The sequence below is a fragment of the Chrysochloris asiatica genome, unplaced genomic scaffold (assembly GCF_000296735.1).
Source record: "Chrysochloris asiatica unplaced genomic scaffold, ChrAsi1.0 scaffold00044, whole genome shotgun sequence".
NCBI lineage: Eukaryota > Metazoa > Chordata > Mammalia > Afrosoricida > Chrysochloridae > Chrysochloris > Chrysochloris asiatica.
In genome coordinates, this window is record NW_006408562.1 from 16950626 (window position 1) to 16976986 (window position 26361).

Sequence of the window (26361 nt, forward strand, 5' to 3'; positions counted from 1 at the left end):
GCGCCTGACCCAAGCCACGGTATTTTCAGTAACCTCATATGCATGTGAAAGCTAGACAGTGAATAAGGAAGACCATAGACGAATTGATACATTTGAGTCATGGTGTTGGAGGAGAATATATTGAAAGTACCATAGGCTGCCAAAATAGCCAACAGATCTGTGTTGAAAGACGTGCAGCCAGAGTGCTTCTTGGAGGCCAGGAGGCCAGACTTTGTCTCTCATACTTTGAACATATTGTCAGGAGGGACCAGTTGCTGGAGAAGGATATTATGTTTGGTAAAGTGGAGGGTCAGAGGAAGACCCCCAGTGTGATGGACTGGCAAAGTGGCAGCATCAATGGGCTTAAGTGTGGCAACAATTGCAATGTTGGCCCAGGACCAGGCAGTGTTTCGTTCTGTTGTACATAGGGTCGCTATGAGTCAGTACAGATTCAACGACACTTAACAATAACAACAAGGAACTCTGGTAGCATAGTGGTTATGAGTCGGGCTGCTAACCTCAAGGTCAGCTAATTTGAAACTACCAGCGGTTCCACGGGAGAAAGATGACACTTTCTGCTCCTGTAAAGATTTTCAGCCTCAGAAATTCAATACAGGGTCGCTATAAGTTGGAATTGACTCCACGGCACACCACCACCACCATTTAGGTTTAAAGGGTCAATCAATATTTGGATTTGAATTCTACTCTTGTTCTACAAAAGTCCTATTACAAAAGTTTATGCCACTTTTTATTAGGGTCAGAAAGTAGTGCTTAGAAATGATGTACTCTTTTTCACTAATCCTTCTCAGGGTGTTTGTGGGTTGTTGTTGTTGTGTGCCATCAAGTTGGTTCCATCTCATAGTAACCCTATATAGGGTTTCCGAGACTATAAATCTTTATGGGAGCAGAAAGCTTAATCTTTCTCCCATGGAGTGACTGGTAGATTCAAACCGCTGACCTTGTGGTTAGGAACGCAACACAAAATCTACTACACCATCAGCGCTGCTTAAAATATCCTTGGTAAGTCTCCAAAACTGTCCATACCCTTAACTTTGGAACCTATGAATATGTGATGCATTCAAACTAAGGTGCTGGTAAAAAGAAATCAAGTATCCCATGAGCTGCTAAAAGAAGGAACACATCAGTCTTATAAGATATGTCGTTGTTGAGCACTGTCGAGTCGGTTCCGACTCATAGCAACCCTGAATAAGGTTTCCAAGGAGCGACTGGTGAGTTTGAACTGCTGACCTTGTAGTTTAAACTGACCTAGTGGACCAGTGCTTTAGTCCCTAGAAGCAAAGATATTGTTGTTGTTGTTAAGTGCCATTGAGTTGGTTCTGATCCATAACAACCCTGTATAGGGCTTTCCAGGAGATGCTCTTGAGATTGAATTGCAGACCTTGAGGTTTGAGATCACCCCCTGGCTTTATTCTATAATCCTGACCATGTTCACTTATACCCTTTGTGACTCCGTTTCCATATCTATTTCAGGTTAACTTTTCTTTCAGGTCCAAAAAGTTATGATTGTTGGATATCAAGAATGTAGCAAAAACACACAATTTCTCTATTCATGATCTACATTTCATGTGGAATTGGTATACTTAGGTGCCCCCAAACCAATTTATCAGGACAAAATTTACCGTAAATCACCTAATACACATTGCAAATTTAAACATTAAATACTAGATGAAAAGTGGGCCAAATAATGCGCGTGTGTGTGTGAACAGACCAAAGTTTCAGATATACACACTAGAAGTTACTAGTCGGTGGTAGGATTTTAAGTGATAACTAGTTTCTTCTTCTTCATTCCTTTTTATATTTTATTAGATATGGACTTAATAAAAAATAACATTAATTTATAAGGTAGAAAGAGTGTATTAAATGACAATCATAATTTTTTTAAAATGCATAAATGACAGATAGTGTTATGTTGTTAGGTGCTGTTAAGTTGGTTCCGACTCATAGTGACCTTGTTATGCACAGCAGAACAAAATACTGCCTGGTCCTTCGCCATCCTTACAATAGTCACACTGGAGCTCAGTGTTGTTGCCACTGTGCCAATACATCTCGCTGGGGGTCTTCCTCTTTTTATGGACCCTCTACTTTACCAAACATGACATGATGTCGTTCTCCAGGAACTGGGCCCTCCTGATAATATCAAAGAGCTTATAAAACTCTAATATAGTGTCAGAATTCGGGAAACCTTTGTGATCTTGAGGATAAAAGTCAAGTTTTCTAAAAACCGAAATAGCAACCACATCCACTGATAAAACCTAACGGCTCTGGTGACTTATTAGAATTTTGCTGAAAATATAAACTGCTGTCCATCATGGGACTGGGAAAGTCTGTTGTCACCATCCTGTGAACCACGCTTTCTGAATTTGAATCAGTCAAGTTCTTCACCAGCCGCATGACCGCTGACATCAGTAAGCGTGACAATAGTGCCCTGTGCAAACAACAAGGCCTGTGTGCACTAGACCACAGAGGAAGAGCGCGAATGGAGCAAAGATTACACCTGCTTGGAGGCATCGTATTTCTTCACAAGCATTGTTTCATGCCAACTAATGTTTTCTGAAATATTTGAGTAGTTTTTTTCTCATTGCTGTTGTTCAATGCCATCGTGTTGGTTCCTGACCCATGGTGTTCCTGTCTAGGGTTTCTGAGACTATCAATCTCTGCTTAAACCACCCACCTTTGGGTTCCCAGGCCAGTGATAATCCACAGAGGCACCACACTTCTGTTGGGATCTTGAATTCCGTTCAGTTCACTACTGACCAATTTGCAACTACTGAACAGGTATTATCTCTAGTGCTTTATCACCAAAGTATTTCCTCTTGAGCAGACCTAAGAATTTCTTCACTGGACACAGAAACTGAGATATCAGTTCATACGCCTAACCCATACGCCTGTCCTCTTGAAGTGTGATAGTCTTTCTTTCTTAACAGCTATTCAGCATGTATTGCTGGTGATGGTGGTATGCCTCACCTTTCTGCGGAGGAGCAGCTGATAGATTTGAACTGCTAACCTTGTGATTAGCAGCCCAGCTCATAATCTACTACTACATAGCAGGTATTTGGTGGCCTGGTAATTCCATATACAATGGGATCAGACCTTGGTAATCTATACAAGCCCTTGGGTTTTCACTGGCTGATTTGCAGAAATGATTGCCAGCCCTTTTTTCCTAGTCCCTCTTAGTCTGGAAGCCCCACTGAAACCTATTCAGTATCATAGCAACTCACATGCCTACGCTCATGGATGGATCGTGGCCACACCTGAGGTTCAATGGCTAGGAATTGAATCATCATTTTCACAAGGAAGGCAAGAATTCTACCAATGAGCCATCAATGAACTCAAAGCCCTGGGAATGTACAGCTAATTGCAATACTCCCTCACCCTCAAGATACTAGGAATATAAGGACAAATAACACATTGTTCTGGGTCTGTTGTTGTTGTGAGGTGCCACCGAGTTGGTACCAGCTCATAGTGACAAGAGAATAAACAGTGCCCGGTCCTGCGCCAACCTCACAGCCATTGCTATTCTTGAGCCCACTGCTGCTGCCACTGTGCCGATCCATCTCACTGGAGGCCTTCAGACACTATTCTGCTGCTCTTTACCACGTTCCAATAGTCAATAGTCTGGTGCTATCTGATAGTGTTCCACTGCTATTCATAAGGTTTTCAGTGACTAAATATTTGGAAGTAGTCTGTCTCTCCTTCTTCCTAATCTATCTTAGGTTGGAAGCTCAGCTGAGATAGATTAGGTCACCAGTGGTGACCCTGCTGGTATTTAAAATATCTGGGGCACAGCTGCCAGAGTCACAACAACACACAAACCACCACAGCATGACAAATTGATAGATGAGTGGAGGCCCCCAATAATAATGGTGCTATCCACTCCATTCTGATGCGTTTCCCCGCCACTCTCCATGTGTATCAGAGGAGAACTGTGCTCCACAGGAGTGTCAACGGCTGATTCTTTGGAAGGTCTTGCTTCTGCTAGGTGGACTTGAACTTCCAAACTTTGGTTATTTTACAGGACCCGGGGACTCCGTGTCCAGAAACAAGGGTCATTTAAGTTGTGGGCAACTCTACTAGAGATCAGACTGGCCGTCAGTGAAGTTATGGATGTTGTTGTTGAGTGCTGTTGAGTCGATTCCAACCCAGAGCGACCCTGTATAGAATTTCCAAGGAGCTGCTGAGAATCCTGGCCAGTGAGCTTGAACCAAAGACCTTGCAGTTCAAACAACTTTGCAGTCTGACGCATTAGCCCATGGAGCCACATCAGGAAGTGATGGTACAGTGGTTAAAGTCCTCAGCTGCTAACTGAAAGGTAAATGACTGGAACCCACCAGCTGTTTTGCAGGAGAAAGATGGGGCAGTCTACTTCCAATAGAGATTCCCAGCCTTGGAAAACCATACAGGGTAGTTCTCGCTGTCTTAAAAGGGAGCTAGGAATTGGCATCAACTTGACAGAAGTGAGCTTGTTGGGTTTTTTATTTGTTTGTTTGTTTGGTTTAGTATCACTAGCTTCCCATTTGTATGGTTTTTTATCTTAATGGATCAAGGCTCTTCCCCAAATCTGACGTTCTTAGGTGTAGATTCACAGTTGAGCAGGACTATTGAAGTCACTCTTCATCTTGCACATTTAGAGTTGATGTCTAGCCGCAGCATCAGATACCGTGTACTTTGTTAGGTATGATAGTGAAGGTTTTTGTGGCAATTTGGCCTGGCCAGGATTCTCAGTGCTTTAGCAGTTAGTTGTTGTTGTTGTTAAGTGCCATTGAGTCAATTCCAAACCATAGCGATCCTGTATAGGGTTTCCAAGGAGCAGCTGGTGAGCTTGAACCACCGACCTTGCAGTTCAAATGACTTCGCAGTCTGACGCATTAGCCCACAGTGCCACACCCCACTTGTATAATGAGCTCTACTAGGATGCAGTCACTGCCATGATGTGATCTGATCAGTTCTGATTTCATATAATTATCCTGTGTGCTGTAAATCCTCATTTCACTGATGTTAATGAAGCCAAATGCAAGCCACCGGATGAGGTCTTATCTTCAGTCAGTCTCTTCTGAGATATAAATGGAGAGAGAAGTGAGAAGTGAGCAGAGCTCAGAGGGACCTACTGCCACCAAGACAAAAGAACCAGGAGTGGCGTATGTCCTGTGGACTTGGGGTCCCTGTACTGTGACACTCCTAGACTCAGGGGAAGATTGATACCAAGACATATGGACTAATGGGCCTACAGATACTGAAGGGGACAAGACCCTACACCCAGAGCTGGCATTCTGAATTCAGGCTTCTAACCTAAACAATGAGAGAAAAAATTGCGATTTGTTAAAGCTATCGGCTTGTTTCTGTTACAGCAGAACTAGATAACTAAGACACAGATATCAGATTAACTAGAACAACCTGGGCAGGAGCTTGAAGGAAGAATCTGTCGTGTTCATGTATGTCTGAAATCAGGTTAGAGACAGATCATACTGCATTTCTCAGGCATGAAAAGGGAGAAGGAGTTGAATGAGGCTAAGACAAAGAACAGAGACCTAGATAGAAACAGAGTTTCATGGAGGTTCTTGTTGCTTTTTTAATGACTGGGAGTAGGGCTGGTGCCAGAGGGCAGTTCAAGCCCTTCCTCCCCTGGCCTATATTCTAGAAAAGTGGGTGCTTCAAGAGAGACAGAGCTTGGCACAGACCTGAAACCAGAGAGCTGTAATTACAAGGATTCAGCATGGGAACTGGAAAGCCAGCTCCCTTCCAGCAGATGGGTCTTAGGTTTCTCTGCAGGGTGAGGAGGGAAAATGGAATTGCATCCTTACTTTTGAGTTCTCTGAGGTCAGAAAACCTGGGCTTGCCCAGTCCTTGCCACCACTGTTTGCCCTTCTGCCAACCCCCATGCCACTAGTTCTATCCTTTGGGTGTGTAAACAGCCATCCCTTCATTATATCCTCAAAAAGATACTTTATGCTACTATTTTTCATTGCAGAAAATCATATTCAATAGCTGAATACTTGGATCAACACTTCCTGTTGCTAAAATCAGATGTCTTAATCGGCAACGGTTTTATTAAAAAAAAAAAAAAAAAAAAAAGTCACGTTTCAATCACCTATGGTGGCGAGGGGGAAACTATTTAAAAGGATAAGAACGCTTTAGAATTTGAGGGCTAAAAGACCTTCATTGTTCCTGGTGTTCAAGCGTCTTGCTTTAAAGACAAGATAACTAAAAACATAAAGAAACTGAAAGACTTGGTCCAAGTTACGCAGCCTGGAAACCATTGTTTCCTTATGATAAGAAGGTGGATTTTTCATGGTGATTGGACAGTTGACACGTAATGACTTCTGACTCCAAATATTGAAGTTAATTAATGAACCCTGCCTGTCAGCACTCACACAGGCAGCTAAAGAATCTTATCTGTGCATGATGGAATGCCAATAAATTTTACGACTAACAATTTTACAAATGTATAGCTATGTGTCGCTATGGGTCGGACCCGACTCGATGGCACTTAACAACAACAACAACAACATAGCTATGTGTGTATAGATACGTATGCAAGCAAGCTGGAGTATGTTTCGGTTGAAAATGAAATCCTCATTTGGAGCAATGTCTCCAATTTTAAATAAACAGTCAATGTAAAAACATGCTTTTTAAATATTAAAACTGATGTCATTGAGTCAGTTGTCCAGATTTGAACTTACTTCAAAAAAGTTATGGATCCCCAACATCCCTTTTATTTTATTTTTTTGAATTTTACTCAGTTGTAGCCAATGACCATTTTCTCAGTAAATGTGACAAAGACACTTTTCAGAGCTAATCAAATAAACAATGGGTGTTCAAGTATAATTTAATCATCATATTTTATTAAAGAGTAAATTCTGTTAAGCTTTTTGTCTGCGTGTTTGCAAAGTCAAACGGTTCTTGCCTGTGTTCTTTTCATAAATGTGTGATTTGGAAATAAAGGTCAAAATTCATTGGTCATTTTGACAGGAATAATTAGTCATTTAAATTGGTAGTTACTGAAATAATTATATAAAGAAAAGCTCATTTTGCTAATCATAAATGGTGTCATCTTTTCAAATAACCCTCACTCCAGACACCATTGTTAAAGGCTACCATTTTGGTATTTAGTTTAAATTAAAGGGCTGTGTGCCCTCCCAAATCCTGTATGTCAGGGGAAGAAGGAAGCTGCAAATGGATTATAAAAAAGGACTATTTTCATATTTTAGCAGAATATATTAAAGAAACTTTTGATGTTTGGGGCCCATTAGTTCTTGTAGCTTTAGAGGCAGGCATTTCAACTTCAAACCAGTTTCAAAATATTAATGTTTTCTCAGACAAGTGTCGTTCTGTATTGTCACTAATTCAGTTATATTAATTCAATTTCTTTTACATTAATTAGATTTTATTTCTACATCATTTAATGTAAGTCAAAGTGTTAAGCCCCACAAACATAAGTTTTTATTTCCAATCCACTGACCCTGCTATGAAAGATAAGAGGCAAACAAGTCTCACTTTAATGGGAAGAAAAAAAAAGCCCTTCTCATGGGTAAACATGAACATTAAAATCAAGATTACAGAAGACAGTGTCGCAGATGTAAGCCTACACACCAACCGCTCCACGCTTATCTCACGAGAACTATCACTCTATAGATGAAGAATCAAACTATGCCCCTTTCACAGATGAAAGAGCCTTTGTGTGCAAAGTTTAACCCACTCAGTGCCAGTTGTGTCTCTGGGATATGATTGAGTTCCAAGACAGTGTCCAAGAATGATGTCACACCCAATATTTCACTTTTCTGAGATACCATAAGTTAAAATTCAGTACACAGAGCCAAAATAGTCACAGCTTTTCTTTTCCTGTTAAGAAACTCTTAAAAACAAAATTAAAAAAAAACAAACAAAAAACTTCTTCCTATGGCAAGTACTCTGAGGTTTCCTTTGCTCTTATTCTCGCTAATGGATCCTTACGGAGTGTTCAATGAGGCTGTCGGTCTTCCCAGTCTAGTATAACCGGTAGGTAGCACAGAGTCCTTGCTAAGAACACAGACTGCAAAGACACATTGCCTGAAGGTGTCTCCTGGATTCTCTCTTTTCTAGTCATTTGATCTGGGGCAAGTTCTGAATTTCTAAGCCTCTCTTCCCTCATCTGAAAGTAGGAATGAAAACCAGTTGCTATAGGACTGTCTGAAGGATTAACCTAATTTGGAGAAGAGACCAGAAGAATTAGATGGTGCCCAGCTGCCATTACCAACCTTCCTAAAAGGGATTAGAGAAGAGGTGGGTAAAAAGCCCTCAAAAACATTTGGTCTGGCCCTGTCAAAGCAACTGCAGTTTCAACCACCATATTTGTTGTTGTTGTAAAACGCTGCTGAGTCGATTCCAACCCATAGCGACCCTGTATAGGGTTTCCAAGGAGCAGCTGGTGAGCTTGAACCACTGACCTTGCAGCTCAAACTGACTTTGCAGTCCAGTGCATTAATCAACAGCACTACACCAGGACTCCAGCCATCACACTGTTGTTGTTGTTGTTGAAGTGCCGTCAAGTCGGTTCTGACCCATAGCGACCCTGTATAGGGTTGCTTTGTTGTTGTCAGGTGCCATCGAGTCGGAACCGACTCATAGCGACCCTATGCACAGCAGAACGAAACAATGTCCGATCCTGGGCCAACCTCACTACCGCTGCCACACCCGAGTCCATCAATGATGCCACCTGGCTGATCCATCTCATTGGGGGTCTTCCTCTTTTTCTCTGACCCTCCACCCTACCCAGCATGACATCCTTCTCCAGCGATTGTTTCCTCCGGACAATATGTCCAAAGTAGGAGAGACAAAGTTTAGCCATCCTGGCCTCCAAGGAGCACTCTGGCTGCACTTCCTCCAAAACAGATTTATTGGTTCTTTTGGCAGTCCATGGCACTTTCAGTACTCTCCTCCAACACCACAACTCAAAGGCATCAATTCTTCTACGATCCTCCTTATTCACTGTCCAGCTTTCGCATCCATATGAGGCTATTGAAAACACAATGGCCTGGGTCAGGCGCACCCTAGTCCTCAAGCTGACATCTCTGCTCTTCAATACTTTAAAAAGTTCCTGTGCAGCAGATTTGCCCAGTGCAATACGTCGTCTGATCTCTTGACTGCTACTTCCATGAGTGTTGATAGTTGCTTAGGGGTGAGTTAATGAAATGTCTGACCACATACAGCAGACTAATTTTTAAGTTGATAATTTTGTATGGCCCGCAAATGATATTATACATTTTGCCAGAAAAAAACGTTCCCTACTGGTGTGGCGCTGTGGGTTAATGCGCCAGACTGTAAAGCTGTTTGAACTGCAAGGTTGGCAGTTCAAGCTCACCAGCTGCTCCTTGGAAACCCTATACAGGGTCACTATGGGTCGGAACTGACTTGACAACACTTAACAACAACCCTGTATGGGAGGATAGAGTGAAAGAACAAAATTCAAAATTATTTAATCAAAAAACAACAACAACTGGGTTTACTGGTCAGAAAGAAACCAGAGGAACCTGAGACAATAGCCCTCGCCCACCCTTCAGGTCTGGGAAAGAACTCACCCTTGTGACACAATTTTCAGCCAAGCAATTTGTTGTTCTTCTTCTTCTTAAGTGCTGTTGAGTCGGTTCCAACCCATATTGACCCTGTATAGGGTTTCCGAGGAACAGCTGGTGAGCTTGAACTGCCAACCTTGCAGTTCAAATGGCTTTTCAATCCGTCACATTAACCCACAATGCCACACCAGGACTCTAGCCAAGCAATGTTGTTGTTATATGCCATGGAGTCGGTTCTGACTCATAGCGACCTGTACAGGTTTCCAAGGCTGTAAATCTTTACGGGAGCAGAAAGCCTCTGCTTTCTCCTGCGGAGCAGCTGGTAGTTTCGAACTGCTGACCTTGCTGTTTGCAGCCCGATTTATAACTTCTACACTACCAGAGCTCCTTCCAGCCAAGCAATAGACAGCTTTAAAATGGGGATGGGGGGCTGCGGGGAGACACTAGCAAGGCATGCTCTCTCCACAGAATAGTCAAGTATTCAAAACCAAAAGGTAACATTCTCCTAAGGACAAAGTTGCGAGGGGATGGAAAAGGTGGGTGGCATACAAATAGGAATCACAGGGAGGAAATGGGATTACTGTTATTGCATGGAGAGGATTACAATCACTGAGATGACAGAAAGCATATGGTTTGTTGAATGAATGTAAAACTAATGGTCTTCTGTGTAAACCTTCACATTATTCACAATAAAAAGTTAAAAAAAATTTTTTTTTTTAACACAGCTTGGACAAGTAGAGTACATGGTCCATAGGACTGGACAAGTAGAGTACCTATAGATTCTGAGACTACATTTCCAACTTATCAATAAGAAGAGTAAAATGACTCGAAGAACATCATTATCTGCCACTGAGAGCCTGGAAACCTTGAAACCATACTTCCACTGCAACCTCACCAGTTGGCCCTCCATCCCACGCTCCTGACACGCCTTCAACTCCTCATTGGCAATGGGTAGGGAACCCGTTTCCCCTTATTTTTAGTAAATGAAGCATAACCCAAAAACCCACTTACATTGAGTTGATTCCAACTCATAGTGACTATAGAGTTTCCAAGATTTTAAATCTTTACAGAAACAGACAACCTCACGTCTATTCTGTGAAGCAGCTGGTGATTTTAAACCACTGACCTTGTGGTTAGAGTCCAATGCCCATCAGGGCTCCTAGTATAAAAGGGGTGTCCCTACCATCAATAGCTCTTAGCATGCCAAGATAAAAAGCCTGGTAAAGACAATAAACAAGCAACTAAAAACAATAAATTAATATATCACTGTAAGTAGTGGCACAACCATTAAGAGCTTGGCTGCTAAACCAAAGGTTGGTGATCTGAATCCACCTAGTGGCTCTTCGGGAGAAAATCCTAGTGATCTGCTTCTTAAAACATTACAGTCAAGAAAATCCCACGGGGAAGTTCTCCTCTGTCACATGGGGTAACTATGAGTCAGAATTGGCTCAAAGGCAACCAATAATAATAAGAAGAAGAGCTTTGATGAATATAAAGCAAAATAACGCAAAGCGAGGGTTGTTATTGTTAATAAGTGCCAACGAGCTGCTTCTGACTCATAGCAACCCTGTATAGGGTTTCCGAGGAGTGGCTGGTGGGTTTGAACCACTGACTTTGTGTTTAGCAGGACTCCACGAAACCAGTTGTTGTTGTTAAGTGCCGTCGAGTTGGTTCCAACTCATAGCGACCCTGTATAGGATTTCCCAGAAGCAAAGAGGGTTGTTGTGGTTCACAGCAAGGAAATGACTGGAGAAACTACTCAAATATAAACGAATCAGGAGAATCTTCCAAGAAGGTAGCATTTGGAAACCAGAGGGGTGACAAGGTGAAGCTCGGCTCGAGGACTCTGAGGCAGAGAAAGTGGCAAAGGCTCAGATCCCCTCATTTCACAGGTCAGGAAAGCCAGGCTCCAAAGAGTCAGAAACCCAGATGTGGAATTCCAGCTGCCAGACTCACAGGCTGGGGCCTTTCCTAGTGACCACCACTCACTAAATCCTTTATGGCCAAATTTATAGAACTCCTAACAATGTTGCCTCATAGGATTGGAACTCCAAGGAAATAGCAGCTCAGGATGGTCAGTGTTAGGCAACCACAGAGGCCAAGGGTCCTCAACTTCATGTGATCCCAGCTTTATATACCATTCACATACAAATAAGAGAAACTGTTTTCTGGAACTGAATGACTCTGAGAGAAAAACATATTAATGATTTTCTAATTCTAACAGTCACGTTTTCTGATACAATGAATTTGTTTCAAAGCATACAGTAAGTAAATTCTGACAGTGACAGAAATCTGACATCAATGACAGAGTATCAAAGACTTATCAGGACTGCATGTCCTTCAGGAGGTTGAGAAGTTCTATTTGGAAAGTTACAGTTCTGGAAGATATCTCACCTCACACACATCTTTGGGGATCTTACCCGGGGGGGAGAGTTTTTATAGATCTAGATTGCAATGACTTCACTTACTATGTGGGACTTTTTCCTTAACCTGGAAACTACGGTTGAAGAGCAAAGATGTCAGTTTGAGGACTACGGTGTGCGTGACACAAACCATGGTATTTTCAATTACTTCATATGCATGTGAAAGTTGGACTATATATAAGAAAGACCTCAGGAGAATTGATGCATTTGAGTGATGGTGTTGGAGGAGAATATTAAGAGTCCCATAGGCCACAAAAGAACAAACAGAAGTTTGTTGGAAGTACAGCTAGAATGCTCCTTAGACGCCAGGATGACCAGACTTCATCTCTCATATTTCAGACATATTATCAGGAAGGACCAGACCGTGGAGAAGGGCATCATGCTTGGAAAAGTGTAGGGTCGGTGACAAAGAGAAAGACCTCCAATGAGATGGTTTGGCACAGTAGGAACAACAATGGGCTGAAGGATGATGCAAGCCCTGGCAGCGGTTCATTCTGCTGTGCATGAGGATGCTATGAGTTACAATCAACGTCATGGCACCTAACAACGCAAACTACTATTATCATACCAGATGGTGGAAAAAATATAACACACATCAGCAAGGGGAGTCGCTTAAATCATTTAACCATCAACTACACAGTGCTTGGATTGCAAACAACTTCTATTCCTAAATCTGTCTTTAGGTGGAATTTGTACGTATGTCAGAACATTTAGGGTATGGATTGCATTTAATGTCCATTAGTCAAATGTCTTGCTGGGTGTATAATCTTCTTTTTAAGAATGTTGCTGTATCTTCTAATGAATGTTGTTGTTGTTAAGTGCTGTTAGGGTCTCTGAGAAGCGGCTCTTGAGCTTGAACCACCAACCCTGCAGTGAGTTCAGCGCATTAGTCCACAGTGCCACACCAGGGTTCAGTTGTTGTTATTAAATGCTGTCAAATCCATCTTGACACAGGACCCTCTATAGGATTCCCAAGGCTTTAAGTCTTTTGGGGGAGTAAGTAAGCCTCATCTTTCTCCTGCAGAGCAGCTGGGGGGCTCGAACCACCCACCATGTGGTATTCAGTCTATTGCTTATTGTATGGAGACACCATGCTCTGCTCCTTTTTTATGAATAAAAAGCATTAGAGAAACCCTTTCAGATACAATAAACCATCTTTAACATAAGAATACAGTCTTTGTAATAATAATGTTTTTGATACAAGTTCTGAAGTAGATTACAGTCATTGTAAACCCTACGGAGGGAGCCGTTCCATTTAACCCTCTTGGGGTTGTCATGAGTTGGAACACACTCACAGCCCAGGGTTCCATGTCGTGTGGTCTGTGGTTCCGCACTTCTAACCAGCTCTCAGGAGACAAGATCTTTCTGTTCCCTTTAGAGAGGAGAAAACCATAAGGGGGGAAATTGCCCCTAGAGTCTCAGGACAAGTTAAAGCAGAGCATCGCTAGTGCAAATTGATTGGCTTTTCTTGTGAATATCTTAAACCTTGTGGCAGATAGTTTTTTCCTCTAAAACTTGGCCACTAGGAAGCACCTTTAGCAAAAATATAGCACTTAACAGTTATCAGATGCTGATTCTATTTCACTGACATATTCCTGGCTTCATCCAAATTTCCTAATTTGCTTTTTATCTTTTTCCTAAATTTGCCTTTTTGTACCCCTTTATAGCCGTACCTCGGGAACACTATACAGGGTCATTATGGGTCAGAACGGACTCGACGGCACTTAACAACAACAACTTACTATATGGACTCATGGTGTGGCTCTGTAGGATCAGCATTGGCCTGTGAACCACAAGGTTGGCAGTTCAAATCTACCAGCTGCTCCTCAGAAACCCTATACAGGGTAGCTATGAGTTGGAACTGAGTCTATGACACTTAACAACAACTTACTATATATGCTAACTTACTATATATACTAACTTACTATATATACTAACTTACTATATATACTAACTTACTATATATACTAACTTACTATATGGTCTAAGAGGCAGTTGTTCGAATACACCATGGGAACAATGAATGGTTTAAAATTAAGAAAGGTGTGCAACAGGGCTGTATTATTTCACCATACTTATTCAACCTGTATGCTGAGCAAATAATCTGAGAAGCTGCATTATATGAAGAAAAACGTGGCATCAGGATTAGAGGAAGACTCATTAACAACCTGCGATATGCAGAGGATATGAACTTTCTTGCTGAAAGTGAAGAAGACTTAAAGTATTTACTGATAAAGATCGAAGAGCACAGCCTTCAGTATGGATTGCATCTCAATGTAAAGAAAACAAAAATCCTCACCACTGGGCCAATAAACAACATTCATATTAACAGAGAAACGATTGAAGTTGTCAAGGACTTCATTCTTCTTGGATCAACTATCAACATTTGCGGAAGCAACAGTCCAGAGATCAGACGACGTATTGCATTAGGCAAATCTGCTGCACAGGAACTTTTTAAAGTGTTCAAGAGCAAAGATGTCAGCTTGAGGACTAAGGTGCGCCTGACCCAAGCCATGGTATTTTCAATAACCTCATATGCATGCGAAAGCTGGACAGTGAATAAGGAAGACCACAGAAGAATTGATGCTTTTGAGTTATGGTGTTGGAGGAAAATAATGAAAGTGCCATTGGCTGCCAAAAGAACCAATAGATCTGTTTTGGAAGAAGTGCAGCCAGAGTGCTCCTTGGAGGCCAAGATGGCCAAACTTCGTCTCTCATACTTTGGACATATTGTCAGGAGGGAGCAGTCGCTGGAGAAGGATATCATGTTTGATAAGGTGGAGGGTCAGAGAAAAAGAAGAAGACCCCCAACGAGATGGATTGGCCAAGGGCATCATTGATGGACTCAAACGTGGCAATGGTGGTGAGGTTGGCCCAGGATCAGGCAGTGTTTCGCTCTGTTGTGCATAAGGTCGCTATGAGTGGTACCAACTCAATGGCACCTAACAACAAATACATCCTGTTGTTGCTGTTGTTGTCTTAGGATCACCTCTATAAGACATTTAATATCCTCATATTGTTGTTGTTGAGTGTCGTTGGTTGGTTCCGACCCATAGTGTATAGAGTTTCAAAGGAACAGCTGGTGAGATTGAACTGTCTACCTTGCGGTTCAAACCGACTTTGCAGCAGTCTAGCACATTAACCTACAGAGCCAAACCAGAACTCCTTAGAATAAGACTAAAAAAAAAAAAAATCCCAATCCAATCTAGTTAAAAGCAAAGATGTGTTCAAGACAGGTAACGTATGGGGAAATTTCAGGCACAGGATGAAGAGATTGTGGAGGGTGACGCAGACAGACCTAGAAGAGCAGTGGAAATGAGAAGGCTTCTTGCATCTTCTCTCACAGTTTGCTGCTACGTCCTTGCTGGATAGTAAAATTAACTGGGAATGGATGACGGATTTTACAGTTAACTGAGCTAACAGCTACCTTTGGAAGATGTTTTGTGAAGGTCTCTGCACATCTTAGAGGGGTACTAAAGTAAACCCTGACAGGTATTCTGAAACACCAATGGAAGGACCTAACCAGAGAAGACAGCATCAGTCAACCAATTCATTGATTGTCCTGTTCTCCAATTTAGAAATGCTATTGAAGGAACCACAAAACTAGAAGGTCGTTTTCTCTCTGCTAATTACTCTCCAAGATACAAGAGATCCCATATCAGATACTTAGAACTAGATACTTAGCCCATGTGTCTCCCTGCCTCCTCTAGGATTTCAAATAAAATAATTAACTATTTACTAGGATTGTTGTAGAACGCAATGACTCTGTAAGATAAGCACTGGACTGTGAACCACAAGGTTGGTGGTTTGAACCCACCAGCTTCTGCACAAAAGAAAGATGAGGCTTTCTGCTCCCACAAGGATTTATAACCTTAGAAACTCAATACAGGGGCCACTTTGAGTCAGAACCAACTCTCAAGTGCTTAACAATAACAACAAGGATTACTCTGAGAATAAAAGAAGATTATGCATATTAAAAACCTAGCAGGGTGCCATACACTTTGTAGACTTTCAACAAATGATTTATGATAATATAATTATTACTGTACTTAATCTCTGCTAGGCCTTAGAGAACATGGTTATGGGGGAAAAGAGAGCCCTAAACCAGGCATGCTGACTTCTTTCATTTCCAGGCCATTCTAGAAGCCTGCTGAGCCTCACTTTTGTTACCATTTACTTTCAAAGCTAATTCTTCAATGCCCTTGAGGAGTCAAAAACATTAGCCCATACAATCAACCACATTCACACTAGATCTTGTAAACTAAGTTTGTGTTGACTTGCTCAGGGGGTAAAGAGGTCAAGAAACTTTCTGCACAAGAAACATCAATTTAGGATTTATGCAAAGAGTAAACACCCTTGTTAGCAAGAGCCTAACCCACTCCCCTTCCCTGAAAAAAAAGACTGCCCAGTGAATCACAGGAGTCCCGGTGTGGCGCTGTGGGTTAATGCACTGGACTGCAAAGTCGGTTTGAACTGCAAGGTTGGTGGTTCAAGCTCACCAGCTGCTCCTCGGAAACCCTACACATGGTTGCTATGGGTGGGAACTGACTTAACAAGAACAATGAATGCCAGGCAAACAGGCCTTTACTTTTGCTCTACTCTGGGCACTGACAGTAAAGCACGTGTTTTACTTGCATCTTTTCCCTTCTTCCTACCATCTGACTTTTGAGAAATTCTGGTATTTAGATGCCCCACTCATTTTTTTGTGTGTTTTTTAAACACTTCCTACTCTCAATTATGTAAATGTCACAAAGTTTAGAGGGAAGGAAATTCTTCTCCAAAGAAAGCCTCCTGCCCGAGGAGGAGGAGGGGCTTGTTTTCATATTCATGACTTCTTAATCAAAGATCTTTGGGATGTCAAAGGTTCCACTTTTTATGCACTACTCCCTAAAACTGGCAAAAGGAGTACTATTGGGGTACAGAGCAAGTTAGGAGACATCAAAGAGAGGGTATGGACTTCTTCTGATTACTGAAATAATTACTTCCCTCCCTGATAAATTCCCATTTCTGGAAGGGTGGGGGAAGACAACCCTGAAAGTCAAGTGACTGAACTTCGGACAGAATATTTTCTTTAAAAGAAGTTAATAACAAAAATTAGATTCAATTCCCAAATGAATTTGTATAACACTAGAGTAAATATCTAGGCACTCTGAGGGTGCAGTCAGTTACTGGATGCAATGGGTTGCTAACAGAAAGATCAGTGGTTTGAACCCACCAGCCAGTTTGTTGGAGAAAATTAGCAGTCTTCATTTACAAGCCACTGCAGGATGTGCAACTGGGCCAGTAGAGGCCACGCTGGCAACCAGACTTGGACTGAGACTCTAAGCATATCTGTGCACTGAAGGGAGAAGGCAGCATATGGGGCGGAAGTTGGGGGAACGAAGACAGGTGGCCATTGGGACCAGGCACAGCAGATGTGTCGGTCCAGGGGCAAGGCTGCCCTTAGAGACCTTGGCTGCCACCCTCCTGTTGGTGAACCACTTCCTGATCATGTTCAACAGCTGACCTCAGCCCTGAACCCATGAGTTTCCTCAGCAGCTGACGCTGACAGCATTGTAGCAGGCCCTAAGGAGCACCCCCAGGGGCAGTGCTGGAGTAAAGGATGCAGGGCTGCTGGGCAGGAGAATGAAGGCAGGAGGAAGGGCAGGAAGAGACGCCCAGCCACGGGGACTGGCATGCCCCCTGGATCTCCACTGTTCCTTCACTCTGGGGGGATTGGAGATCATTGCCGTTGTAGACATTGAGTCCTTTCAGACTATATATAGAACCTTCCTGCATTGGGTTTCCAGGAGCAGCTCATGGGTTTGAACCGCCAACTTCGTGGTTACCAGTCCAGTGTTTATCTTACAGCACCACACCAGGGCTCTTAAGATCACTGTTGTTGTTGTTAACTGCCTTCGAGTTGGTTCCGACCCATAGCAACCCTGTGTAGGGTTTCTGAGGAGCGGCTGGTGAGCTTGAACCACCAATCTTGTGGTTCAAACCAACTTTGCAGTCCAGCGCATTATCTCACAGTGCCACAGATATGTGTGTGTGTGTGTGTGTGTGTGTGTATGCATAATCAAAATACTAAAACACACAAGTCTTCACATGAAAATAAAAATGTTTCTTATCTTTTTGAATCACAATTCTCTTCTCTAGAAGCTTGCACTATGAAAGGGATTGCAGGAAATGATTTCAACTTGGTTTTTATTTTGAATTGGTGTTATGTGAGTAGTTGTTGTTAAGTGCCATCGAGTCGATTCCAACCAATAGCGACCCTGTATAGTGTTTCCAAGGAGCAGCTGGTGAGTTAGTACTTATTTATTTTCTGTGGAAAAATTAACAAAATTAAGGAATAAATGAACTCTGGTGTAGTGCTGTATGATAAGCACTGCACTGCTAACTGCAAGGTCGGCAGTTCAAACCCACCAGCCGCTCTCAGAAACCCTATACAGGGTCACTATGAGTTGAAATCAACTGGACAGTATACAGCAACAGTAACAACAAGGTGCAAATATTCCTTTTCTCAAAATATGTGACTTTTTTTCCATAATGCTGTAAAGCGTGATATAAAATAAGTTGGGTCCTTACTAAAGTCTCTGTGTAGAAACTTCCCGAGGACTTGGTTGGGCATGAAATCAAATTCACCATGAGGCCCACCTCCCTTTCCTTCAGTCACTTTTAGAAGTAGGCTTTTCCCCTAGTCAGTGCCCTCACTTAGTGGTTCTTTCCATTAAGTGCTTGGCCTCTACCAAAAAGGTTGGCAGTTCAAACCCATCCACCCATTACACTATAGAAAACCCTATGAGGCAATTCTAGTCCATGGTACTTAACAATATCTATTTATCTATCTCTCCCTGATTCCTGGTATGGCACTGTAGGATAAGCACTCGACTGTTAACCTCAAGGTTGGTGGTTCAAACTCACCAACTGCTTCAGAAACTGTATATAAGGTACTATGAGTCAGAATCAACTTGAGGACATTTAACACAACAACTCACATCCCTAAGCAGTCCTGGTAGCATGGTGGATTACCAGCTGGACTGCTACCAGCAAGGTCAGTAGTTCAAACCTACCAGTGACTCTGCAGGAGAAAGATACGGCTGTCTGCTCCCATAAATATTTAGAACCTTGGAAACCCTATACAGGATTGCTGTGAGTCGGAAAGCACTCAGTGGCACATAGCTACTACCACTAACTCCCATTCCTACAGTCCCAAACGACTTTGTTAACCGGACAACAACCTAGTCCGCCATCCTTTTTGGATAGAGTTCAAACCCTCCCACAGTCTCTTTGTAACCTTCAGGAGAATTGTGGCCACTCAAATAACAGGGATTTCAGACATGACCACCACAGAGTCAGCAGTGACATCGTTGTTCTTAGTAAAACCTTCTAGTTTCTTTCCAGTATCTTTCAATAGCGTGTTTGTTCCAATGTTGTTGTTGTTTACCGGCGTCAAGTCAGAACCATAACAGTGATCCTGTATAGAGTTTCAGGGAGTCCTGATGTGGAACTGTAAGATAATCACAGGTCTGCTAACTGCAAGGTCGATGGTTCAAAATCACAAAGTTGGCAGTTCAAACCCATCAACCGCTCCTGGGCAACTCTACAGGGTTGTGATGAGTTGAAATTGACTCAACAGCACTTAACAACAACAATGAATTTCTCAGGAGTGACTGGTGGATTTGAACCTCTGACCTGTGGTTAGCAGCCCAGTTTTATTCTACTGTGCCACACCAGGTCTTCTTCCAATAAAACCCCCAAACCCAACCTGCTGTCTAGTAGAACTATTCCATTTGGCTTCTCAGTCTTTCCTGGAGCAGGCAGACTCGTCCTTCCTTCTCCATGAAGTGATGATGGGTTTGAACTGGCCACCTTGAGGTTAGCAACCCAGTGCTTAACACACTGCACCAGCCTGAGTGGAAATGGGCAACCAGTAATCTTTTCGCTCTACATCCTATTCTTTCTCTCCCCTGCCAACGAGGCCTTTAGGGCTTGAAACAGCAACTGTCAAGAGTCTTAAGGGACCGGTGGATTTAAGCTAGGATTAAACTCTACCACATAGTCTAATTATGAGATTTTAGATTCAAAACTGATTCTCTGCCCCCAGATACCTGCCAAGTGCGCAACCAGCTCAGAGGACTCATTGTCTTCCTGGCTCCCCTTAGGAGTTAACAAACAAGGTGGAATGTAAAACACATGTCTTCTTGCTGCCAAAAGAGCTGCCAAGTCTGCCTGCCTAGATGTGTAAGATCCCATGAAATGTCTTGGCTAAAGCTCACCCAGGAGTGTTGGCCAGGGTGCTGAATGGAGAGAGATATACCTTTGCTGGTGAATGCCTGCCCCCCACATCCCTGGTTTTAAGACACTGGAATTCATAATTTTGGCAAGCTACCCTAGGATTTCAAATCTGACATCATTTCAGAGAAAATGGTGTATCTGTGTGTATGTGTACAAGGCTATCTGGAATAAAAATTCTTGATAGCAATACGAGCACTACCAAAATTCTAGGAGAGAGCGCCCTTCAAATCCGAACAGAAATAGACAAACACATTTATATGCTGTTTATTCCATTTGGGTGCTAATTATTTCTTTCGCACTTCATTATTGAGATTCATTAAAATGAAAAACTCACAAAATATTATTACTGTAAAGCAAGGGTATGTTAACAGAAGGGACCTGTCCCTAGACAAGAACAGCATGTTTGGTAAAGTAGGCCAGCAAAAAAGAGGAAGACCGTCACTGAGATTGACTCAGACACAGTACCCATGGTGAGGATGGCACAGGACCAGGCAGGGATTCATGGGACATTGGGTCACTACGAGTTGGAAAAGACTCAAAGGAACCTAATGACAACAAAAGCAAATGACAGGCAGGGAGAATGACAAAGCCACAATCCTGAATGATTGCTCAAAAGCAAATTATTTCCCCTGCATGTCTGACAAATTTCATATTATTTCTTCTCTTGAATTGGTTCTTTTCCAAATGTACTTGACAGTTTGTCCTTTCTGGCCCTGAAAATGTACTCACTGATACCAGAGTCACATGCAGCCCTTAGCACCAGGTTAGCTAACAGATGAATCACGCCTGGCTAATTGCAGGCTGCAGTCAGTGACAAGTCAAAGAAGGCACCCTGGCCACCAACTCCTTTCACACCACAATCACCCCCACCCTCTGGGGCAGCCGATGCCTCTTTCCTCTGCCAGGCAATTGGCTTCCGTTCTCTTCAACTTTCTGACCTCAGGCTTTAGAGAAAAGCTTTGGCTGTGGGAACAGGTTCTGGGCAGCTCTTGGCTCCCACTTCCCTGGTGACTAGAAAGAGTAACACTTTCTTAGACACTTTTAAAAGAAGTCATTTAATTACTAATGATATTTTGTGGCGAAAAGGAAAATCAAACACAACGTGGAATTCCGGTCCAACAGAGACTGGCCAAGTGCAAGCTTCAGTAAAGCAGCTCCTGCTTCATCTCTATCCCACTAGGGCTGATTGTCCACCCTCCCCCACTTCTCCTCTGGAGTGTGACACCCTGCTGGAATTTATGAATATCTGGAGAGCCCGTGGCATCACTAAAGGGATGTGGAGAGGAGGAGGGGAGGGGTACGGACAGCACCAAGTGCCGCTGTCAGAGGGGATGGCATCAAAATGACTGTCTATAAACGTTTTGTAATGTGCTTTATTATTTTATATAAACAGATCCCTGTTGTTAGTTTTAACATAATAAATATGTTTCCTATTAAGCCCAGCATCTGTGTATTAATTAATATACCTACAAAGCTAAAACTCTACACTAAACTACTTTTTGAACCTTCTCTAAAGCGCTTTGGTTAGGTTTCTCATTATTGCCCAATTGAAATGACCCTTCAGATCATGTGGTTTCATCTGCACAGGCTGCGAGTTGTTTTCATTGTGCCAGGCATTTTCTACTCACTGATTTTGTCAATGTTCTGGTGTTTTAGTTACACTATTGTGGCAACTTGTACTTGTGAGCCTGTAGGGCAATCTGTTATTTTACTTGAGGATGAAATAATTAAAGGAAAAGAAGGTGAAAACCTTTTGACGAGACTTACACTCAGTTACTAATAATGTAACTAATAACGTAATTCGATGATTTTCACAAGCAATTTTGTGGCTAGTGTTCATATACTCTAAGAAATGTTATCTTTTAAGCAATTTACAACGATTTGATTTAAATGTATAATATATATTGCAAAGGATCTTTCATGCTCTAGAAAGCGAGGTTGCCCATTGGGGTGTGAGGGTGGTGATGAGCTGGGTAACCCCAACGTTAGTGAGGCCTAGGTGGAGAAGCATGGGCATGATTTGGGCATCAAAGGAGATTGCTCCAGGGATTCCCCTCGGAAAGCACCCTTCTCTTGGAAGGCACTTCAATGAGGAAGTAAGGAGGAGTAAAGGAGCTAAGCAGCAATGCGTTCTTGGCGGGAGAGCCCCGTGAAACATCTTAGAAATATACCAAAAATCACTGGATACCAAAGGATCCACGTCTTCCTTCAACCTGTTCCTTCAGCCCCGTCTGTAATCATATGAATTGGTGCGTGGATTTTTATCCCCATGATGCAAAGTCCATTTATTCACCCAATAGAGTTAATATGGGGCTCCCAGTTCTACGCAAGGCAGGGAGCTTGAAATCCATCCTCTGGAGCCTGTCTCTGCGCACCACTCTCCAGGGCGCTAGGAGCGCACAGACCCTCTGTGGACCTAGGGGCTCTGTTCTGTCGACACCCGTCCCCGGGACCCTGGCATCCTTGCCACTGAAAGCAAATGTGGCTCTCGGATGTATTGCCGCCACTAACGCCATCCCTAAATCACTTCTGCCTCCCTCGCAGCTGCCCCTCTGCGCGCCCCGCATTCCCCAAAGCGCCCCCACTCTTGCCTCGGTAGACGCTGTCCCGCAAAGGTTGCGCCGAGGGCGCCTGCAAAGGCGAGGAAGAAGGGACGCTCAGAAAGAAACCGGCGAACGACTGGGAAGTGGCACGCGGGGTGCACCCGGAGACCAGGCTCGGGGCCCCAGCCCGCCGCCCGTAGCACGCGGGGAGGCGCGGAGGAAGCATCTACTCACCCGATGCTGCTGCCGATTGCTGACGGCCACCGCGGCGGCGGAGGCGGCGCTGTGCCTGAGCTCGGCCGCCTGCCCGGGTCTCAGCAGGCTGCGGGTGAACCTGCGGGTCCGCTCGCCGGCCATTGCCGGCCCCGAGCGCGCGGGCCGCTGGCTTCCCCACGCCGACCTCTCTCTCCACCGCCGCTCAGGAAGCGGAACTCAGCTTCTTTCCGCCCCTCTTCCTCGCTCAACTCTCTAGAGGCGGGTTTTCCTCGCTGGCACCCCCTCTTCCTCCACCCCTCGCCTGGGCTCCAGCTTCCCACCGACTTTCAAACTCTGCGCTCTCCTGCGCGCGCGGCCCACTTGGCGGGCGGCCCCGGCCGGCGGTGGCGCATCTGCAGCCTGGCCCGCGACGCGCGTGGGGCGACTCCAGTCCGCGCCGCCCACCGGGCTCAGCTGGCGGGCCTTGGCTGCCCAGCCACCCCCACCCGCGAACCCCCAAGAAGGGCATCAGCTGGGAAGGCGCGTGGACGCCGCACAGGGCCAGGGTGGGACTACCCACCCTTCATTCCCACTTAGAAGCTGATGGGAGGGCGGGAGCCCGGGCCATCTCCTTTGATGTGGCATTGACTTTCCCGCGTTGGCGAATGGGTTCAGGCCAACTTTTGTGGTTCTTCCACTGAGAGAAGTAGTCGGAAGCTTAAGAAGGGTCTGGTGACTGCAGTGCTCACAGCTCAGCTCAAGCCATCATTTCAAAGTTTCCTTTGCCCTAAGTTATCACTCACAGCTGTGGAATAAGCTTCCAGATAAATTCATGAATTGCCTGGTATATGATAGCATGAAGTCCAGTGTGATGCTGTAGAACAAATACTGGACTGCTAACAGCAAGATTAGCGTTCAAATCTACCAGGCGCTCCTTTGATGCCCCTATATATGGTCGGTATGTGTTGAACAGTCGCCAAGGCACCACCAACAACAATAAGATATACTAGCACGTACTGTTCTGGCGAATATGGCTTCTGTGGGTCTGATATGTTTTTTGGGGTGGGTGCAAGGGTGGATAACAAACAGCTAAGTAAATACATAAACATAAATGAAAGAACAAGAAAGTTTCAGAAAATAATAAAACCCAAAACCAAAGCAGTAAGTCAGGGTCGTCCGGTATGAGGCTGGGAGTGGAGGGTAGTTAGATACCAGGCAAGAACTAACTGGTGTGTGTGTGGGGGAGGGGGTGGCTTCTAAATAGGGTGGGTCAGGTTTGAGATAAGACAACATTCGTGTCGTTTTTCTGCTCTTACTCCCCACACAGCCATCTGGTCTGCATTTTATCTCCAGCTATCTGATTAAAGTTTTCCATGCATTCTTATCCTAAGTCACACAGGGAGTATGTTCTCCAATTTGGTGTTGGGCTGTGTAGCTGGATGTCCAGCCCTGTCCCCAGGACACTAGCCCGGAGAGAGCTGGGCCAGCCTCTCCAAGTATTTTGGACTGTTACAGATGTGACCTTGACATTTTCCAAAGCCAATAACAACACAGTTTTAACACTAGGTCACATTTGACTGTAAAATATTCTGATGTGGCTAATGAATGTGGTCAAGTCAGTGCTCCACTTCTTGAGCCTTCTTGTTGCTATCAAACCACCCTTAGCACAACAAGTCGGACCCCATCACTGTACTTTCTAGAACTCATCCTGGCCACAGACATGGGGTGATTTGAGAAGCACCAGTGTAAGAAGTCATTGCATCCTGCATTATATTCTTTCATGAGCCATGTGGGGACACTTGGGGTCAATATGAGGTCAGCTGTAAGACTAAGCAAAGTAGGTGGTTGTTTCTGTGGTGGCATTTGAACTGTTCTGTGGGAGGCACACTTTCCTGTCGCATTCTTCAAGGGTGCCCTGTGGCCATGTCTTAAAAATGCATGTTTTCTTGGGCAAATAACCCATGAAATATTTTGAATGGACTTGACCTTCCCAAGAAAAGGTATCTGTCTAGTCTTTCTCCCTGGTGTCAGAACAATGTCTGGCACATAGTAGGTTCTGAATTTCCCTCAAGTTCCCTTGGTGCTGGGGCAACCACTGAAGCAGGAAAAGACACCGAAAGCAGAGAAGGGGAGTGTTATAGTTACTGCAGATACATTCTCATGTGTCCTGGTGATGACAACTCACGGATTCAAATACTGGTTTACCCCACAAGCCATTTTTTTAACCATCTGGAGTAACTCAATTCTCTATTACTACTGGTTTTACTTTCTCAAGTTCCAGGGGTCTCCCATGCACACATGTTAAGAATTGAATCAACTTGTGTACATTTGCCCTAACCGATCTACAGGATGTTAAGTCGGCCACCATGCGGAAAAGAGATGATGTACATGTAACTGCAGAACGTTTCACACCCAGAAAACTGTCACATGGGCCTCTTCTCAGCTCTTGACAATTCTGTGGACTTCAGTGAAGTCTCTCTGCATCCCACTGAGTGTACAGGTGAGTGAGTTGTCTGCTCACCACACCCCACACCCCTCACCCATCTGGTCATTGACACACACATTCTCTGTTACAGTAGAAAGAACTTCAGTTCGTTATCTCTTCTTTGGTCACCAACTTGGCTAGAATAGTTTGTAAGAACAAATCTACAAAAATGTTGTAAAGTAGGTGAAGGGTTTTGTTTCATGTTTTCACTTGAACTCAATCCTTCATGTTGTCTATGGATAAAGGGACAAGGGATTAAATCTGATAATGTGTTTGTTTGGGGTTTTAGAGGACCGATCACTACTCCAAAGAAATTATACTGAAAGTAACATGAATTGAATGTAAAGCTCCCTGCCAGGAGACATATTTTGCCTACTATACACATATATGACATCAAGAAGATCATACACGATGAAAGCAAAAGGTCATTAAATTGACAGGAAAGGAAGACAAGACCACAGTGGATGTCAGAAGAGACTCTGAAACTTGCTACTGAACATAAAGAAGCCAACTAGAAGAAATGACGAAGTAAAAGAACTGAACAGAACATTTCAAAGCTTAAGAAGACAAAGTAAAGTATTATGATTAAAGGTGCAAAGACCTGAAGTTAGAAAACAGAAAGGGAAGAAGATATTCAGCTTTTCTCAAGCTGAAGGAACTGAAGAAATTTAAGCCTTGAGTTTCAATATTGAAGAATTCTATGGGCAAAATATTGAATGCTGCAGGAAGCATCAAAAGAAGATAGCTGGAAATAATACACCATACCATAAAGAACTGGTTGACATTTAATCATTTCAGGAGGTAGTATATTATCAAGAACCAATGGTATTTAAAGAAGAGATCCAAGATGCACTGAAACCTTTATTTAAAAACAAAACTCCAGGAAT

General features: G+C 43.5%; 1 protein-coding gene across 2 annotated transcripts in view; it reads right to left on the reverse strand.

Moving 5' to 3' along the window:
• The window catches only part of DOCK10 (dedicator of cytokinesis 10), a 401968-nt gene extending 378604 nt beyond the window's left edge, over positions 1-23364 (reverse strand). For both annotated transcript variants that reach the window (XM_006861898.1, XM_006861899.1), the window contains exon 1: positions 23029-23364. In XM_006861898.1, coding sequence (XP_006861960.1) covers positions 23029-23151 — 123 coding nt within the window. In that variant the 5' untranslated portion in view covers positions 23152-23364. The remainder of the gene's footprint in view (positions 1-23028) is intronic.
• Between the last annotated feature and the right edge of the window lie 2997 nt (positions 23365-26361).